This window comes from Tauraco erythrolophus, chromosome 8 (assembly GCF_009769465.1).
Source record: "Tauraco erythrolophus isolate bTauEry1 chromosome 8, bTauEry1.pri, whole genome shotgun sequence".
Classification (NCBI taxonomy): domain Eukaryota; kingdom Metazoa; phylum Chordata; class Aves; order Musophagiformes; family Musophagidae; genus Tauraco; species Tauraco erythrolophus.
In genome coordinates, this window is record NC_141472.1 from 37,638,925 (window position 1) to 37,659,690 (window position 20,766).

A 20,766-nucleotide genomic window follows, 5' to 3' on the forward strand; every position below is an offset into this window, starting at 1 on the left:
ATATAATTTTTTTATAAGCCATAGTTTTAATTTTACATACTTTCCTTTAGTCAAACACAAAGTTAAAGTTAGTTCGGAGCCTTGCTGTATGTGAAGAATATCCGCCACCTCCCACAGCTGAAATATCACAGGACCTCCAGGTAAAAATCACATTACTGAAGTTTCTGAAACGTTTTGAAGTAACTTATTGTCCAAAAGAAAATCTTTGAGTGTTCTTTCAATATGCAGACACCATATGATTTGAGTTTTTTTTTAATACATCTTTAATAGAGGTGGTAATATCAGATGAAGAATTTGCTGCTTTGTTTTTCTGAACTTAATGATTGATATCTGGGGAACAGGAAGAGGGGTTTTGTTCGTTGTTTTAACTTTCCAGTGTTACAGTGCACTTGAGGCAGTCTTAAACTCTGATATGTATGATCAGTAAGACAGAAAAATGATTAATATGTAGCATGATTTCTTGGCTTTTTATATTTAGAAAATTTAAACAGTTGTAAGTTCTGGTGTTTTAACTGAATTCCTGCACATTCGTCATAATTGCTGGTAGTTCTGTTAACACATGCCTGAGGTATGTCTGAAGGCTTATCTATTGAGATGACATAACATGCTTAAAGAAGTTCCTAAATGCTGGACAAAATATGTAAAAATATGTAGAGGATTTAAACCCAAATCTAACTTTTCTGACTTTAACTTCATACCAGTCTGTATTTTTAAAGCAAAACACTATTACTGGTTTTAGGTCTATGCATGAATGAGGGGCATCAAAATTCTTTTCTTGCTGCTCTTTTTTCAGTTCTGACAAAACTGTAATGATCCTTAGTGACTAACTCATAGAGCATGTTGATTTATTTTGCTGTTACCCGAAAAGCTTCTAAACTGTCTTTATGTGAAAAGTCTCACTTTTCTTAAAAAAGCAGAAGAACCAGTAGAATAGCATGGTGTGAGGGGGTGTTGCTGGGGGAGTGGTAATTCAGTTTGGGGGAGGGAAGGGGGTCGAGAACTCATGTTGGTATTTGTCAAGCTAATTAAAATTATGTAAGATTGAACCACAAAGTATTTAAATCGTTTGGGTTTTTTCTTGGGAAAATGAGAAAATAGTATTTTTCGTAGTCCTTCACTACAATACTGGTATTTGAAGAGTTAACTAGAAAAATTTTGAAACTGGGCCTGCTAATTTGATGAAAATCTAAGTCTTAGATTGGTATAGGCTTCAGGGTAAGAGATGAAAAGATAACAGAAAAGTTAATGCTTTTCACAATTATTTACAACCCTGTTGTGATGTTTTTACATAAGGTTAACAAAATTGACTGTGAGATCTAGTTCAGGCTTAACTGTTTAGTGTGAAGCAGCAGAGTTTAACTTTTTCAGTTATACAACACCACGTATTTAAAGGTTTAAAATCAAACATGCGTAGTAAGCATTCTCTGCAGGTGGCATTTGTTGCCGTGTCCCCTAGGGATTTATCTTTAGCTGTCTACTGCAAGGTTCTTCTCGAAAGGAATTATTGCAGTAGTAGAAGAGATGTAAAGGCCAGTTCTATGGAATTAATTTAATTGTGTGATAATCTAGGCTTGTACAAAAGGAACACCATAAACCAGATTGTATATTAAGAAACAAAATTAGATCTAGCTGTGAGTGTTCTTTAGAAATAGTCATCTAGAAAAAATGGCTTATGAATCCCAATAACTGTGCAAATGATTGAGAGAACAAATTTTAATCCTTCCCTGTAGAGTGGAGAAATGCATGTTGAAGAGAAGAGTTAGAAGTAGGAATTTGTTTCAAGTTCTGATGCTGGAGTGCACGTCCTATGAGGCACAGGTCTTCCGTGACCCTCTGTAATAACTCGTACAGGCAATTTCTTCACCCATTTTGCATTCTTTCCTGAAGAGTCTTTGGGAATGGCATGGAAGAGTTCTTCTCTAGGCACCAGTCAGCTGCTGGCTGCCTCAAGCCCTACACTTTGAAGCATGATGTCTGTGCATTAATTGTTATTGGGACATGTGGGACGTGCAGTGGCTAGGTGGAGTGAGAGACTGTCTTGCACAGCCCTCTCTGGCAGCACAAGGATAACCTCCGTGATTGCTTCCCCGCGCGGAAAGTCGCTGCTCTGTTGTGTCGGTGATTGCAACTGAAAAATGCCTTCGAGTTTTATGGTCGTATTTAAAATAGATTTGAAGAGTTAAGAAGAATAAAACTCAGGATAATGTTGCTGATAATACTTGAAGAATCCCAATTTTTAATTATTAGAAAGTGTTAGCCTTGACAGGCTGAAAAATATACTTACTCAACTAGGAACTGGTGTGAGTTTTGGGATAACTCCGTAGTCTTGCCCATGACTGTGCATCAGTCCCACATTCCGCACCAGTGCGTACAGCAGCTCTCAGCAAGGCAGAACTCCTAGGCACATGCAGGCGTAGGAGCCACTTAGCAAGTCACTGCTGGCTACTTCTCCTCAGAAGACTATAGTGAAAGATGCTGACAGACCAGAGGAATTGCCTCAAGCAGTTCCATTTATTCTCCGATGTACCTCTTTATATTTTCTTGAGCAATTGCAGTGAGAAAAAAGACGCTGTTCCTTACTGAGAAGCCTGGGTAAGACCTCACGAATTTTTAAGCCTTCCTTGTTAAAAAGCACTAGTAGCCCTTTACTAAATGGTGCTGTGCAAGTACAAGCTTATTGATTTGTTGCAGGAAGAACAACCCAACTGATTTATTTGTCTTTTATCTTTGTAAATACACTCACTCTTTATTCTCTTGCTGTCCTTTGCCTAAATATTAGGTACTGGGGTTGTTCTGATTCTGTATGCTCTAATACAAAGTAGGAACACTAGCAAAGGATGATCCGTTTCAACTCTTTTTAAGGAAGAGCTATTTTCATATGAATGACAGTTGTTATTATGTTTAATGAATGAATAAATCTTCAAAAGATTGAACTTTTTCTTCTTTAGGGAAATAAAACAACCCGAAGGAGGGGGAGTTGAGGAAAAAGACAGGAGTCTATGATGTTAGTTTATACTTGTGTAAATTCAGGTGGTTGTTTGTTTTAGAGATAGCTGGTAAAAAGCCAAGACCCCAGGACTTGTGCCTTTGAGTAGTGTTCTGTAATATTTCCTGACTCTTACCTTTTTTCTTAAGTATGTTAAGCTGGAGGAATTTATCGATTTTGATGTTTTTGAGGGGTTTGGCTTTTCGTTTGGCTTTTTCTTGTTTAATCAGGATTTGGTGACCATTTCTTCTGCTACAATGAGGACCTCAGATAGGTGACCTGAGTTACGGCAAGGAGTCTGTTAAATCAGTATGCCAGCAGAGAACCACTACAAACAGAGTGGGATTAAAAGAATTTTAGGGTAATAGAAGTTAAAAGATTTTTCTGCAGCTTTCCAGGCAAGTAGGTCATATTTAATTAGATGCTACATTTTTTTTTAGCATGAAATCACAAGAAAGTGCCCTTTAGTACACAGTTCTGTTGTATCACACTTTGAAGTGGAATTGATGGTGGTAGAAGAACTGGCTGTTCAGATGGCTGTTCCATTTTTAGCTCTCGTTGGGGAAAGAAGTATGAAAATGATTACTTGCTGAAATCCTTTGACTAAATTATTGTATGCTTTTACTTTGGATGAGTTTAGAATGTGTAGTCAATCAATTTTCTAGTGAAGGAAAAATCAGACTATGAAAGTTTCCTTAATTTACTGATAGTTTACATTGTAGAGTATTATTGTAAAATGGGGAATAACGTACTGGTGGATCCAAGTCAGAAATCATTTCAGTGAGGCATATATCATGTTTCTTTCTTCTTCAAATAACTGTAATGCAGCTACTAGGTGAACAGTAGGTGTAATGCACTTTGCAGTGACAGCTAAATTGTTCATTTGAATTATATTCAGGTTTATGAGGTGAGGAATGCAAAGATTTGTTTTGGACTCTTTAAAGTTTTTAGCTAAGTTCTAAGACTAGGAAAGGCTAAGGAAAGTTTGAAGACTAGGAAAGTTCTCAAGACTAGGAAAAAATTATACAAAGGAGTTCATAATCAGTGATTGGTAATGGTTTTTATCAGACTTGGTGTAGATAATCTCATAAAAGCTGAGAAGTCTTAACACTTGTAATGCTGTTTTGCAGGGTATATATGAATTAATAAGTTTAATTAGAACATTTGATGTTAAATTTAAATTTAATTATAATGAAAAAGAGAGCTGGCAAAACTACCAGCTTTTTTCTCATTTGAAAAAGTTGTTACTGCAAAAATGCATCTTGAAACTAGTTTTCAACCATAAGCTCATTAGTACAGGGTTCCCATTGCCCAGCTCTGAAGAGAGAGATCAGTTTGGTGTGCTGGGGCAGGGAGGAGCATTACTGCAGGTTGTGCCAGGATGTGTTTGCATGTGAAACAGCCTTTAGCCTGGGTGAATCCTGACTATATTTAACTCTCGCCAGCTTACGTGGGTGAGATGAAGACTGTGGAGTGACACATCGAGAAGGTTAGAGCAGGTGCCTGGATATGGGTAAGAATGGGTTTAAAGGAAGAGTGAGGACTTGCATGGGAAAGGATTAGGTGCAGAACAGAAGAGTGATAGGCAAGAATGTTGATGGGGCAGGTCCTTTGAGTTGGGAAGGATCAGATGTTCTCAGGTGGGGGTGGTGACAGCATCAACTCAGTTGGTATCTGAGGGAGTAAAATTGACATTTGAGGGAGTTAAAGATGAAAGGTAAAGAGGGAGCCTTGCTCTTACAGGACTTCGCCACCCCTCGTCTTGGAGTCATTCAGACACGTGGTATCTCCATTTCCCCCTACCTCCTCTGTTTTTGCTGTCTGACATATATTAGTCCTTCACTGCTAATCTTGTGAAAGAGTAGAGAGGCATGAAAAACAAATTACAGTTTTCCACTATTTAGGGGACCATTGTGTCACTATAATAGCAAAGGGAAACTCTTATTTTGCTGTATTTGGGAAACAAGTTTTGTGATAGTTCACCTGCTTGTATAAAACCACAGATTTTGAGACTGTTAAGCACAAAGCTACTGTATCAAAATACATGGGAAGTTAAGAATCTAAGCCTTGTGGACTGTAAGGCTTGCAGTTTCTACGTTGATATATCATACTGTAAATATTTCCCTTTTTTGTGCATCTGGGAATGCTGGTCTGTCTTAGATTGAAACATTTGTTTCATTTTTTTTAATCTTCTTTGTATAAACCAAATCGAAAGTTGAAACAAGCTTTTATAGTCAAGAACTGTGAAGAATAGGGGGTAAAAAAAAGCATCGTGAATGATGCATTACTTAAAAATTTAGAAGCTCTATAAAATCTATACATCTGGAAAAAAGGAATATTTTCTTATGTGTATCAAATAAGATACTTTGGATTCATTTTGAAATAGCATTCAGGGCCTGGAAGTGTGCATAAATTCTAAAATGCATATGGTACCATCTAAGTCTTCTCTACGGTTTTTGATTTGCTGATAAATAATTTTTTTGTGGTCACATAAAGTACATGTGGGATCAGAAAGAATATGAAGGCAATTATTTTCCTTGTTACGTCTTTATTTCGCAGGTAATATAGTATGAAACAGTTCTCCTGCAAGTGTTGTTTGAAATAACTTCCATGATGACTGATTTTTACTTTTGACAGGAGAAAATTCAGATCCAGTTGTCACAGTCCTTTGAAAAAGAAGAAAAGCCTGCAAAAGATGAAACAGAAAAGGAAAAATCCAGTGATAAACTGTCCAGAAAAATGTTATCAAGAGGTTTGCTATCTGTTGTTGTGCTTTTAAATGTACTGTGTAGATAGATAAAGAATGTTTAAAGAAAATGCTATTTGCTTCCAGGACATCATTGCATACACATTTACACTTTTTTTTTCTCTTTTTTTTTTTTTTTTTAGCAAATAGGCCAGACATCTTTGAGCTAGAGAAGGAATTGGTCCCAGAGGATATAGTGCTTTTGAGGCTTCTTCAAACACATGTACTCTAGCAAATGCTTTTCCTTTCTCACCTGCCTAGCTATGCAGATGAGCATAAGAGTAATTGTGTTGCCTCAGTTGTGCCCAAGTGTTCTTTGGAAAACTGACTTTACTCGTCAGTGGAAGCTGTTGTCTTTTTCTTACTTTGTTACAGGTTTTGTGAAACTTCAGTGAGGATGACAACTACCTTTGTACTTTTTCTGATCTTTATTCAACAGAAGTCAATGTTCTTTTTTTTTTTTTATTTTTTACTTTTGATAATATCTAGAATGTTTTTTATAAAGTTTTGGGGCAAGGGTGGAACTATGCAAGTGAAAAATGACAAGTCTTATGTTTTCACTTTAATACTCATTAAATGCATTTAATAATGCATTTTGAAGAGCTGTTCTATCTGCTGAAAATCTTTGGTTTTTATCCTGGAGTAGAACTGCAAAATTAATCATGTAAGCCTATTTCTGTCCATGTTTCCTAATGCTTCCCAAAGGTAGAAGGCTTTCTGCATTGAATTTGGCAAACCATTCTACAGCTCTTGCTTTAAATAAAGGGTCCATAATGTTTGCTGAAACATCTTAGATCAATCAGTGTGTAGGAAACATCTTTAAATCTAGGATTCTTTGAGACAGGAAGCACTTCTCCACCTTGTGTCCCTCAATTCCATAAGGCCTTCCTCATGTGGCATATCAGTGCATCCTGTCCCAGCTGGCAGCCTAGTATTTGTGAAATAAAAAGCATTGAGATGGAGAACTTAACTACATTTATAATTCTCAGTCTTTGAAATGATCCCTTTAAAAAAACTAGTTCTTTCAGACCTAACTTGCTTAACTGTTAAATTACATGCCCATCTTCTAAAATGAAAAATAAACCCTACAAACCCAAACCACTCCCTCAAAACATAAAAAAACAACCAAATGGTGGAAAAAAAAAAAAAAAACAACACACCAAAACCCCAAACAACAAAACCCAACATGTTAGGTAATGATGAGGAGTTGAGAGCAAAGTGACAAAATGCCTGAGGTAGAGGTAGCTGTTTTAAATTCACCCAGTATCTCCCCTGGAGGTTAATTTCTTCCCAGTTTAGAATGTGCCAAAATAGAAAATGATGGAATTTAAGCACCAGTCTTCCAGTAATTAAAACTAAATTAGTGCTCACTTGCGGATCAAGAAAATCAAAGTAAGTAAAAAAAAAATTCTTATAGTTGTTTTACCAGGCTTACCCTTTTTTTTTTTTCCACTTCCCCTCCTTGGATTCAAAAGTAATCCCAAACCAGGAATGCTCAGAGTTCCTTGGTTTCGTTTATGCTCTCTTAATAATATATGGGCACAACTGATAGCATAATGAGCACTGCTATAAAGGAACTCCACTGTCATTATTCTTTAGGGAACTAGAGGTTCCTTGCCCTCAGGTGGACTTGGATTCTCCCCATGAAAATCTTAGGTCTCATTTTTGACCACAAAACCACCTGGAACAACTAGGACAGAGGCATAAGTTTGAGCTATACCTAACTTGAGACTAGGTTGACACAGAAGTAGTTCTTGGAAGAAATGTAGTTTCAAAAACATTGTTGAAACACCTCTACCTTTTACTTCTAAGACCTGGAACTCTGGAAGGTGCTCATGTAAGGAAAGATTTGGTGTTCAATCATTTGTTTTAGGGACAGACTTTAAAGAACAAAATGTGACTTTTAATAATTGTTTCACTGAAACCAGAGAAAGGAGACAGAAAAGTTTCTTTTTGAAAACTTCCAAATATTATCTTGTGAAAACAAAGTCCAACAGAACAAGGATTTTTAATAATACAAAATAACATTTGTGAAGGTCAAACTGTTACATTCTGAAGGACAGTATTTCTTGTGGCAACATCCAGTAATTCTGTAGGTCAGGGGCTGGTCCACAGAAGCATATACAACAGTGCAGCTTAGTGTATTCGGAAATCAGGTGACTCAAAGTGATACACCGCTTCAAAATATATAGGAATTGGTTAACAGATTGTCAATAACTGGTTACTGAAGCTTTTGCTTCTGTGTTACACTTGAGTTAGGGGGATGGGGGAGGCGATGTTGGGTTTTCTGGTTGGTTTGTTTGTTTTTTTCCACTTGTGAGCCTTTTACCTGGAAACAGGAAGTGTTTAATTTTGGGGAATAACATGCCTGATGGTTATATAGTATTGATCCATAAATACCATGTTCAGCAATAACTGTTAAAAAAAAAAAAAAATAAAGATTGTTTTTTTCAAAGTGTAATTTTGCTTTCTTCCTCCCACCCTTAGATTCCAGTCAAGAATACACAGATTCCACTGGTATAGATCTTCATGAATTTTTAGTAAATACATTAAAAAACAATCCCAGGTAAGCATCAGCAATCTCAACTTTCTGTTTTTCTTTCTTGTCATTACCTGAGGTGTAACACCACCTGTTTTTTGGTTATGTCCTTCCCCCTTATGTGTCTAACGCTATATGTCAGTTATTTAGGATCAGATTTTGCTGCACAGGCTATCTGAAGCACCAGTTCACTGTAATTTGTGTGTTCTATAAGCAGGCACTCAGGACACAGAAATGGTTTAAAAGCTTTTAAAGATTAATAAGCAAATAATGAGTTCTGCCTGTGTGCATTTCTATCCCTGAAGGGACTCTCATACTATGTCTCTAAAACTTGTACTCTTTTAGCATCTGCTTGTTAGAGACTAAACTGCCTTCTCTTGCTTTAATCTGCCTTGCACTGAATTTTTAGACAAAGGAACTTCCGTTTAAGCTGTACCATATAGGCATAGCTACAGATAATACACAGCTTGACTCCACGCATCAGGAAACAGACCTGATCTAATTCAAGTCCATCGTTTGTTAGCAGCACAGTTGACGTGGTTTTCTTGCTTTGAGGTTTGCACTATGTTGCTGTCTGGTTTGTTCTTTTCCTCAGTGGGGTTTCGTACTAGGTCTGTGGCTCTAGGTTCAAGGCAAGAAACTAACTCAGTGGAATTGTGCTGCTGTCGCAAAAGCTATTCCACTACTGTCTCTTATTCATTAATATTATAGTTATGATTTCCAGTGTGATAATGTATTTGGATTCCCTTTTATGGGCAAAAATTGTAAAATGAGCTATAATAAAGCTCCAACACTGTTTTGTCCTATAAAGTAAAATTAGAAAGCACAGGCCTCTGCTAGACTCTTACTTTGTTCCTAACTGAAGTCATAAAGCATCTCAATGAAAATAAGAAATAGTAGGTGAAAGTCTGCTGTGGGTTTACATGCACAATAACTGGGAAGCTTAGTTATCTAATGTGCACAAATTATGAAAATTTCTTTACATGTTAATGATTTTTGGGAACTGGCATAAGCGTTTTTAAGACTTCTGGTTTATAGTGTTTCAGCTGATGTTCATTTCTATCACCTTGAGTTTTCCCTTTTTTGTCTTCTCTTAATGTCTTGTCACATTGCAATGCGTGCCAGCTTTTAACCACTGGGTTGTTGGTATGTTGTAGTAGTGCCTCCTGTTACCAGTACTCTGTCACTCTGTGTCTCAGTGATCCCAGGATGTGCTTCACAATCCAAGGGCCAGTTCAGGCCCCTGCAAATCTTACTACCCATACTAACCAACAAGAAACAACCCAGTCACTGCTTTTCCTTCTTCTGGAGACTGTACTTTCTGTTGAGCCTACTGGGCAGAGATTACTTGGAGGATCTCTGTATTCTGATTTCTGAGATGAGAACAACATGTTTCACTAGGCAGGTTCAATAAAATATACCTTAGTGAAAAATGAATGCTTTGTCCTAAAAATACTTCATTTGACACCTCGTGGTCCTATTTACAGTCTGCCATCATCCCTTGATCACAGATCTTATCTGTGTATTCTTAAGATGAATACAGCTGCAGTTACTGGAGTGTCTCATATATGAGTTGCTGTGTTTTTATTTTCAGGGACAGAATGATGCTGCTGAAATTAGAACAGGAAATTTTAGATTTCATTGGTAATAATGAGTAAGTACTGTACGCTTATAGGAAAAAAGAATTCAAGAGTGTTCCTGTTTATTTAATAAAGCTACTATTGCTTTCTTCCAGACTTCCAAGAAAAAAATTTCCCCCTATGACATCTTACCATAGAATGCTGTTGCACAGGGTAGCTGCTTACTTTGGATTAGAGCACAACGTGGACCAGAGTGGGAAGGCAGTCATAGTAAATAAAACTAGCAATACAAGAATGTAAGTGTAAAAGTCTCAAAAAAACTTTTTGATACATAGATTTAACACCTGGGATACATTATGCAATGATACTGCAGCTGTAGCAGCAGAGGTCTGCCTACTCATTGGGAACCATGCCTCAAGGAGAAGTAGTTGCAAGGTCTTTACTGCTTGTGTTCCAGTGGTGTATAATAACGTGATCTGTTTTATGTTTGAACTTTTTGGGGAAAAAAAGGATGTTTTCTGTAAATCAAGATTTTTTTGTTGCTTTTCTCACAAAGATGTATTGCTAACTTCGTTTCCATGAAATGCAAATTGTTATCAACTATTTACCTGTTAAAAGACTTATACAAAGTACATTCTTTGTTTCTTTTGGAAGGCAGAAGTAGCCCTTAACTTAGAACAGAGTGGTTTCTGATTTGCCGAAGGGAGGAGACAAGGCTTGCACAACTTTGGCTTTTGTACTGTAAAAATCTACTGGGAAAGTTCTGTCATTGAAATCTTTTATTGGAATAACGTTGCTTACAGATCTCCCGTGGCCTTACAAAATAAATATGGCAGGGAAGACAGAGTCCTCGTGAGCGGAAGTGTTAACCAGGTTAACGAGTCATGACATGCTACTTTACTGTGAGGGCTGGGAGTTCTTGAAGAAACCACTGGGCAAATCCATATTACAAAAAAGTAGTGTTAGGGCCACAGCAGCTCCAAAACCCACGTGCAGTTAACCTTTTCATCCAAAGGACCTGGCTGTTCTTTCTGTCCTCTGCACTTGCTCTGTCTCTTCATTCTCTCTCAGAAAGACAAAGGACTAATGTGTTGGTATGTTTATGCCACCTAGTTTTTAGTTTTAACCTAAAGCATTTGCCTGACACCATTTTTTTATTAAGTAGTCCATGATTTGAACATGAAAACAGGATTTTACAGCTCCCGCATCCTAATCCCAGTCTCTATGTACATTCACCATAGCTTTGGGAGAAAAAAAATCTAATTTTTCACGCTAATTTTAGAGTCAGTAGAACTGAAATAATATACTAAACTGAAATGTCACTTAAGCAAACCGTTTGCTCCTCACAAGTTTCTAGAAAAATATGTAGAGCCTAAATCTATGTTAAATAACTTTTGTATTCATGTATGTTTTTGCTTTGGCTATACATTCTCTATCCAAATTGACTTATAAATCTGTTGCCTTTGCTTCTACTAGCATCTCTAGACTGAAGCTTCTGTCTAGCACTTCAGGTGTGGAATATGAACTGTTAAAGGATGATTTCTTCATTTTTATTTATTATTTTTTTCTAGACCGTATTTAAATAGCTTATGGCCTCTGGAAGCCCCCTGTAGGTGTAGTTACTAATTAGCAGGCATTTCATCTAACCTGCAGACGTTAAGATTCTTAATGTTTTCAGTATTCTTATTTTAAATCACTTGGGATATAAAATAAGAATTTAGACAGAAAACCTTGGAGATCTGCTCCATGTTGAATAAAACCAAACTTACCTTTTCCTCATAGGCAGATTCCCGGCTCCATCGCTGATCAATGATGTTACTGACATCAACAACCCAGTGCATACTGGGACGTCTCAGTGGAGTGGGAAGTTGGTGATTGCAGGGCAGTAAATTCAGGGACCTTTAAAAGAAAGAGGTAAGACAGTCTAAAGGTTCTCTGAAATGCCTGCTAATTATGTTTGGGCATCCAGTAACTAATAGTTAGGCTTGGCTGTTCTATAGAAAAAGATCTCCTGACTTTATACATGTGTCCTGGGTGATGAATAGAGAATCAGAAATAGAGAACAGTATACATGTGTTTTGTCTGTTGTTAGGCAGATTTCTGCTGATTGTCTGAGAACTTCTCTTATGACAGTAGTAGTTTTATTGTCTAGGTATTCGATATCTACTTTTAATAACAAGACTTTGCAAAATATCTCCTTTTCTTTCCCAAAATAGATAAAATACCAAAACAATATATATAATCTGTTGCTTCATCCTCTTGCTATGATCTCGTGAAGCTCTTGCTTGCCTGCATTGTACTGTTCTTATCTTGCTTATTTCTACTTAATTTTGTTTTAGAAGTTTGTAAATTTCAATGCTTTCTCCTCTATCTTCTTATCTTCTGGTTTGCCTCAAAATGAATTCTGAGGTATTACAGCTCTAGCAGAAAGCACCTACCTCCACATCCATGCATGCCCAATATCCATTGCATGGCACCAGTCTGGATTCAAGAGCACTTCTGATTCCCCAAGGGCATGTGGTTTGCTTGCCACCTTAATTGGAAATTGAAGTAAAAGCTTTAAAGGAGGAAGAGACTTTAAAAGCAGGTTTGTTATGCCTCAGGAACAGGACTTGTCAGGGGTACACATCATCTTATGTTTTTGGTACCTTTTCCATTGCCTGGACAACCAAAATGTATTACTTCAGTTAGAATATTAAGTGTATTTAACATTCATCTTGAGTGTATTTCAGTTTGTTCCACTGTTTACATGTTCCAATGTTTACAAAACCATAAATCTTTTCTTTCTAATGACTTTAATAGACCTGACCAAAAGTTTTCTGAGCATATAAAGGATGAGAAGAGTGATGATTTCCAGAAGCGGTACATCCTTAAAAGAGATAACTCTAGTTTAGACAAAGATGACAACCAGGTAAAGAAATACAGGTTACTTCCTTCCACTTGCTGTGTTTGACTGTGTATATATACTATTTTCCTGTAGAAGTTGACACTGTATCACTTAATTTAGATGAGAATACGATTAAAAGATGACAGAAGAAGTAAATCCATAGAAGAACGTGAAGAAGAATATCAGAGAGCTAGAGAAAGAATATTTGCACAAGATGTATGTATCAAAGAAAATCTTACGGTGTTTTCTATGAATACTTCACACACGTACCTCCACGTGTGGTTTTTGTTAAAAGATACTTCTTTCCAGGAAACTTTCTGTATCTGAGAGGGACTGAACAGCTAAATCATTAGTGTGGCCTGAGTGAGTTTTAAGTTATATTGAAGTTACCAAGAAATTTTCCGTTTTCTCTAAACGCTACTGTATGAAACTCAAGCAACCTTCAAGAATTATTTTTGGTGCATTATCTAGAGTTAACTATTTCAATGCATTATTTTGCCCCTTGATGAAATTTAAGGTATACCCAAAACCAAAAGGTTGGGATTTTCTCACTTGTGTCTATATCAAACACATCTAATTACTAGTCACAGTAAAATGATTTGAATTCCCATACGTGAAATTTCAGTCAGAAATCTAGAAGTCTCGTCTCTTTTAACTGGAGTTGTCAAGCAGGACAGCATTGTGAACTGTAGTTCAATCACAAGTAGTGATTATATTTAATTATATTGAGTGAAACAGAACAAATATGCCTTCAAAAAGATGCCTTACTTCTAATAATCCTATTTTTCTGACATGTATCTGTAGCTCTTATGCATCCAAAACCAGATTCTTGTTCTGAAGAAAGAGTAATGAGCTCTGAGAGGCTCGTTTGCTATATCCAAATATTTTCCAAAAGCCTTCTTTTGTTTATCTTAGTTAAAAACAAAAAGAATGGACTTTTAGATATAAAACTACCTTTTCCTTCGGTGTACTCATTTACTGTGTATTGTACCTTTAGAAGCTTTGTACCAAGTGTTAGAAGTCACAGTCAAGGACAACATAAGTTAATAGTAGCCTTTTTGATTGTATATTCTGTCTGCTTTTTAGCATATGTGTACTTGTACCCAAGGAAGTTATTACAATCATTGCAGTAGCCAGTGTCATCACCTACTTCACACTTTGAAGCAGAAGACAAGGCAACTCAAGTGGTGTTAACAGACTTGGGAAGTCACACATCCGCTGGAAGCTACATAAGGCAGCAAGGCCCGATGGAAGAATTGTCATTTCAGAAAAATACTGATATAAACAAAATAGTCAACATTGTAACTGTTCTAATGCTAACTTCTCTTTCCTCAGATGGGCCTTTTTATATTGTCTTTTTTTGCCGTAACGTGGAAATTGTCCACCGCAGAGGTTTTGTTTTCAGGCAGTTTAATGTAAGAGGATGCTGTAAAAGTCCATGTGTAGCACAAAAGACTCAAATTACAGCATGTTTTGTTACTGCGCTGTAGTAGGGGTTCTAGATGCCATTCATATTAATTTCTACACTTCTTTGCCCCTCAGTCCCTGTGTTCCCAAGAGAATTATTTCACTGATAAAAGGTAAGAAACTTTGCAGTTTAATTCTGTTTCATTTTGCTATTTTCTTAATAAATATTAAGCTATCTTATTAAAATGTCAACAGAATCCAGGAGGAAGAAACTAATAGTACACAACAAAGACGACAGATACTTAGGTATTTGATGCTTTCTTTAAAAAAAAAAAAAAAAATCCCAAAGTATTCTGCATGCATTTCACCTTTTCTTTCTTTTTTTTTCTTTTTTTCTTTTCCCTTATTTTGTGATTGATGCTTATGCTAAAAGTTTAGTTTATAACTTACAGAATCAATAAGGAAACATCAGGGAGATCAGCCAACAGCCACCAGAGCAGTACTGAGAATGAGCTGAAGTATTGTGAACCCCGTCCCTGGAGCAGCACCGACTCTGATAGCTCCATCCGCAATCTGAAGCCAGCTGTAACGAAAGCCAGCAGCTTCAGTGGGATATCGGTTCTGACAAGAGGAGATAGCTCTGGAAGCAGCAAAAGCACAGGCAGGCTGTCTAAGACAGGTATAATACAATCTGTGTACATACATAGTTACATAGCAGTGATGTACCTGGTGGTTTGATACTTGATGCGTATTGCAGATGTGTACATATGTAGAGGCCTCAGCCTCGTAGGTGCTCCGTGCATGCAACTCCCTCTGGATGCAGTGGATGCTGCATACATGGGATGACCACAGACCTAGCCCTGGAGAGCATAACTGCCCTGGAGAGCTAGAATTCAGGTCACAAATGAAATAAGACTTTTGACTTTGGAACTAGAATTTTAAAGTGCATTATAGATGGCTTTAAGCTAAATGCATTTCACCTCATACAAGAGATTTGGAAACATTTATCAACATGAGTACTTTATTCAAAACAAAAATTTAGAGTTCAACTCTTTAGCTTTAGTATGGCAAAACTGCATTGTGCAGTGTTAGGAAACTGTGTGCTGCTATCCTACTCGCTAGGAAAAATTATGAGTTGTTAGTTAATGTTTGTTGTTTTATCTTTCAGTGCCATCCTTAACTTTAAATTAATATGACCAAAAAGCTTACTGAATTTTTAGATTTTTCAACAATCAGATCAGTGGAACAAAGTGTACTGTTTAATTTTAAGATTCAGAAATGCTGAGGGAAAACACTCATTTTATAGAATTCTGGGTTTCAAATGTGTGTTAACTTGTAATTAATGTCAAAATCTCAGAAAATATGGTTATAAATCTTCTGTGGGTCAAAAATGAAATTTAGTAAATATTCCAAATGCCAACGTAACTTGATCCAATATATATTATTGGTGGTGGAGAATGTTGAGGTTTGTAATACATGGGTGGGTTACAGATGCACGACTTCCTGATTTGAAGCAGAACTGTAAAAAAGGAGAGTATTATTGCTTGCCTGTATTATGCTTGGCTTTGATTTCATTTATAAAACTTGTTCCTAATAAGGATCTGTTTAAATTTTTTGCTTTCCCTTAAACCACCACTACCTTATAGGTATATCCCCACACTTCTATATCTTAATGCAGTAAAACGGTTAGAAATTTTGTGTACATTGTATACTTGTATAAAGAAATACATTCCAAGGTGCTTCTGCATGTACTGTAAAATTGTGCCATCACATGGAGTTATTTCATTTAGCAATGCAGTAATACTATTTGGCACAGTTTGGAAGGAAACTACAACCTGATATATAAAATACATTCTTAGAAATCTTTGTATTCTAAATTGCAAGAACATAAATAGATTCTTAAAATTTCACTGGGAACTTTATTTTGACATTTGGAGAGTTGGTAACTTTCAAATTTCAGAATGCCGATCTTGATGGTCGTTGCTTCACTGCAGTTACGGGTTGTGGTGATTTTGCATGTGTTGAGATTGTTTCTGTTTGTTCATATTGATCAAGGATGCAACTGGCTTTAATTACGATGGCTTCAGCCTAACCTCTCTACATAATCTAGAAGTGGATACACTTTTAAACAAGTCTAATCAAGGTAACTCTGGTCAGCTGAAGATGGTTTTACAGAGCTGGGATGTGCTATTTTGCCCAGTTTACAATTAATAGCTTATGTATTTCACTTCATCCGACACTAGAAAAAAGGCAAAGTCAGCATCAGCAAATGCTTCAAGCTATACTATCTTTTCAGACACACAAGTAAAAGGGTTACAATTAGAAATTTTTATGAAGGACTGCACAGTAACTTCAAACAGTAGAGAAATTTTGTCACAGCCCTTTTTGAGTCTTGCTTCCTCTTCTAGATTGTATAGAGGCTGCTAATAAAGAGTTCTTAAATTGAAAAAGCTATATACTGTCTCAAAGTACTGTAAGTATCATAGCAAAGACTTAATAAAAAATATGATAAACTGTATGTATACCTAGATCTCTAGGTATACAGTGATCTAGGAACAGTGTGGTTTCTACAGACCTCTCCCTATTGGACTTCTGGAATGTTGCTTTTAGCTGCATGCATTGGCTTTCAGAAAGCTCAGGGTCTGATTCTCCACTGCTTTGCAATGTTTAGTCATTCATATCTGTAAAACAATTATTGCTTTCAACCAGCTACTTCATACTCTTTTTGAACTTTGAATTGTTGTGTAAAACTAGGCTAAAGTTACCATATTACCACAATTTTTTCAGTCTGAATTCTTGGTTTCGGTCTGAAAATTGTCAGAGGAGGAAAAAATAGTTTTGAGGTTTTTTTAGTATTCTACAATTTAGTGTTCTACAATTTGTCCAGCATGTTTACTACTAGATGTCAGATCTTCTCTGACATCTAGTAGTAAACACGGTTGTTGCTTGCGTGCAGGCTGTGTCTGCAGGGCATGTGAATTTAGCGTATCCGCAGGGACGCGGGGCCCACTGCATCTGTTTCGCCACGGTCTGTACGGTGGTAGGCTGCGCGTTCATCACCTCGTGTACCCCGTCGATACGTGGGCACGTGTCCTTTTGGGCTAAGTGGGCGATCACTTAAACGAGTTGTGAATGAACCGAATGAACGTCAGCACATGTGCATGTGTACAGGCACATATTTTCTGTCCAGAAAAGCAGAGCTAGATATGAAAACCTCACTTTACAGTGCAAAGCAGTGCTGAATTGACCCTTGGTTCACAAAGGGAATCTTGTAATGGTATGCTAGGGAAAACGAAGGGGGAGTTCATTGAAAAGGCCGCTAATAATGTACTTAAATGCTGAACTTTAAGGGTGAGCATTTACAAGTATATATTTTAAGTGAGCATGATGTTTCTGTCTCTAGGTAAAAACAATTTCTCGTTACTCCTTTCCTAGGTTCAGAGTCTTCTAGTAGTGTAGGGTCATCCACGGGTTCTCTTTCTCACACCCAGCAGCCTCTTCCAGTGCCAGCTCTAAGCCAGCCTTCTCATGGCACACCTGCCGTCTATCCAACTGTCAGCACTAGTAACTCTCTTACCTTTGATGGTGGCATAAGCGGGCAAGTGGCACCTACTAGCACTAGCTTCTTTTTGCTTCCTTTGGAAGCGGCAGGCATACCGCCTGGCAGTGTTCTGATCAACCCTCAAACAGGTTGGTACACGCTTGTGGATGTGTTTGTGGAGAAAAATGCACGAGTGTTTACATAAGACTGAATGTCAGTATTGTCCTTTCTTTGTCTCTTTATTTTTTTTTGTGGTTGTGTTTGTTCAGTGCAATTAATTTAAAAACAAAGCATGACTCTAAGTTAAAAGGCATATGTAAACTCACTTGATTCTCTCTAGTAGAGTTTTAACTTAAATTTTTAATGAGTAAATTATATGTAAAATTTTAATGAATAATAATGAAAAATATTAAAATCCTGTGATATATTATCCAGAATGCAGAATAACTTAAATTGTGTTTGCTTTTTTGGGGAGAGGGAAAAGTCTTTCCCATTGCTACTATAAAGCAGTTTCAGTGAGGGGAGAGAGCCTGAAGAAGTATTCATATTGACTTGAAAGAATTTACCATCCTTCATTTGGCTTGTCGCAACATATTCTTGTCTTTCTGTACTCATGACACTGACTTAATACAAGTGGAAGAAAGAAGCATGAGATTACATGCCATTTCTAAACTCCTGTTTGTCAGTTTAAAACAGGATTAAATCAATGCTGGCGTAATTGGCCCATACTGATATTTTATTAAATAGTAGAAAATTAATACTTCATAGTGTAGATGCAAGGAGATGTGTAACTACTTGTCTGGATTAAATGACTCGTTAGCATTCTCTGGACAAACTTTTACTTTATTGTAGAAGTTAAGAATTCTTGAAAAATTTAATTTACCTTTTATGCAACACATCATAATCTTTGAAAAATTAGTATCTTTTTAGCTTTAAATATTTGATTTCCTTGTAGAAAAGGAAATACTTCAGGATATATTTCCCATCATTCTGTAGATGGACTTTATTTCAGCAACCCCAATCAGAATAAATTTAGTTTAAAACATCATGTGCAGTTATATTCAAACACAATAATCAGTTATAAAATTATTTATCTTCTATATCTAGAAGATTTAACACAAATAGAATCATAGAATAGTTAAGGTTGGAAGGGACCTTAAAGATCATAGAGTTCCAACCCCCCTGCCATGGGCAGGGACACCCTCCACTACACCAGGTTGCCCAAAGCTTCATCCAACCTGGCCTTGAACACTTCCAGGGATGGGGCATCCACAACTTCTCTGGGCAACCTGTTCCACTGCCTCACCACCCTCTGAGTGAAAAATATCTTCCTTATATCCAATCTAAATCTCCCCTCTTTCAGTTTAAATCCATTGCCCCTTGTCCTATCACTACATGCCCTTGTAAAAAGTCCCTCTCCAGCTTTCCTGTAGGCCCCCTTTAAGTACTGGAAGGCTGCAATAAGATCACCCCGGAGCCTTCTCTTCCCCAGGCTGAACAGCCCCAACTCTCTCAGCCTGTCTTCATAGCAGAGGTGCTCCAGCCCTCGGATCATCTTGGTGGCCCTGATAAATAGATAAAATTTCTCCTTTGCCTTAATATAAATCAATTGCTGTTGTATACAAAATGTGAGATTTTTTTTAAATTAATGATTCTGCATGTTGATAGGCTGCCTAAGGCTCTCTGAAATGCCTTACTGTATAAACAAATAGTTTAAGCCAACCTTGCCAAAAATTGGTTACAACCAATTTTTGTTGTAAATTTTTGCTGTAGTATCTAATTTTCATAGATAGCCATCGGATGTGGAGGAGGATGTATTTGCCACCTTACATCCAGGTTCTGGACAATAGCACTATTGGCTTAGTTTTTCTAGTTCTAATGTGATAGCTGTACATCTTAATCATGGATTTTCCATTGGGTGTGTTGACCATCTGAAGAGAAATATGATGGTTAGTGAACGAGGTTTGCTAGAAAAATAAGTGGGCTTAGTGTTTGTATGCACAAGAGTACTTTGTACTCTACATTAAATATGAAGAATAGTGGCTGTCATTTTTTGCATTGCAAGTTTACAATAAGCATGACCATGCTAAAATCTTTAGGGTTACTGTACAGCAAAACAGATTTTGCAGGTGCTGAAACGATACTATCAGCTTGGAAGTGATTTCATGTAAAACATGATACAGTTTTTTTCATTTGAAAAAGAGCGAGTTTTGAGTCATCTTCATTTCAGTTCTGTGCTTGTCCATGTTTTGCATGTGATTAGTTTCACTTTCTTCCTCCTGTACTGTTGATCATTTTCCCTGTTACATTGATGGGACTTCCACATAGCAACAGGGAAGGGCAGAGAAACGAATGTGATTGTGACAGTTTTTCATCTGAAAGCATCTTGTACTCGCACCCTCCTCAGAAAAGGCAGCAGAATTGTAGACGTGACGCTGATATTCATTAAAATTAGCTTGATTTTCAAATTATGATTCTTCCTATGTCTTATCTGATTTTTAATGTATTTAAACCAGTCATTAATAGTGTTTCATAATAGAAGATGATGTTAATATCTAAAGAGTGTCTTATGGAAGATAAAGTACACTTCCAGAACAAGGAATATCTAGGTTCAGATAAACTTTCGACTTACAGTGTACTCAAATCATCGTATTTTGTAATTGTTCATCTGGCTTTATTGTTCCAAATGACAGTCAGAGTTCAAAACCCATAGATTAGTTTCTCAAAATTTCTGACAGAGGATCTCGTGACCTTAGGTCAACAGAGTTGTCATTCTCAGTAGTTAAAGACAGTAATTAGCTCTTACTAAGCCAGTACAGGAAACAAGTTAAGCTCCAGTGATTACCAGAAAGTAGTAGAAGGAAATAAGAAAATCTGGCTCCCTATTTATGTGAACATTCCCAATTCTTGAGCATTAAAGAGAAATCCATTAAGCTAAATTGAATACAGCAAGTCTGTTCATGGTTCCTGACTGTCTCTTGCACTGATTGCCTCAGTCCTCTCTTCAGTAACTTGTATGCTTTTGTGGTGGCCAGTTGCATTTAAACATGATGGAATGAAGGTGTCGGAAGTAGCACTAG

General features: G+C 36.9%; 1 protein-coding gene across 3 annotated transcripts in view; it reads left to right on the forward strand.

The window, feature by feature from the left end:
- Positions 1-20,766, forward strand: part of R3HDM1 (R3H domain containing 1) — a 58,057-nt gene that overhangs the window by 10,377 nt on the left and 26,914 nt on the right. Inside the window, exons 4-14 of one of the 3 annotated variants that reach the window (XM_086615486.1) lie at positions 51-140; positions 5,624-5,738; positions 8,220-8,298; positions 9,866-9,925; positions 10,007-10,147; positions 12,654-12,762; positions 12,859-12,954; positions 14,281-14,318; positions 14,401-14,451; positions 14,598-14,824; positions 17,581-17,835. In XM_086615486.1, the coding sequence (XP_086471612.1) occupies positions 51-140; positions 5,624-5,738; positions 8,220-8,298; positions 9,866-9,925; positions 10,007-10,147; positions 12,654-12,762; positions 12,859-12,954; positions 14,281-14,318; positions 14,401-14,451; positions 14,598-14,824; positions 17,581-17,835 (1,261 nt within the window). The remainder of the gene's footprint in view (positions 1-50; positions 141-5,623; positions 5,739-8,219; positions 8,299-9,865; positions 9,926-10,006; positions 10,148-12,653; positions 12,763-12,858; positions 12,955-14,280; positions 14,319-14,400; positions 14,452-14,597; positions 14,825-17,580; positions 17,836-20,766) is intronic. The other 2 variants (XM_086615487.1, XM_086615488.1) reach the window with 2 other exon arrangements.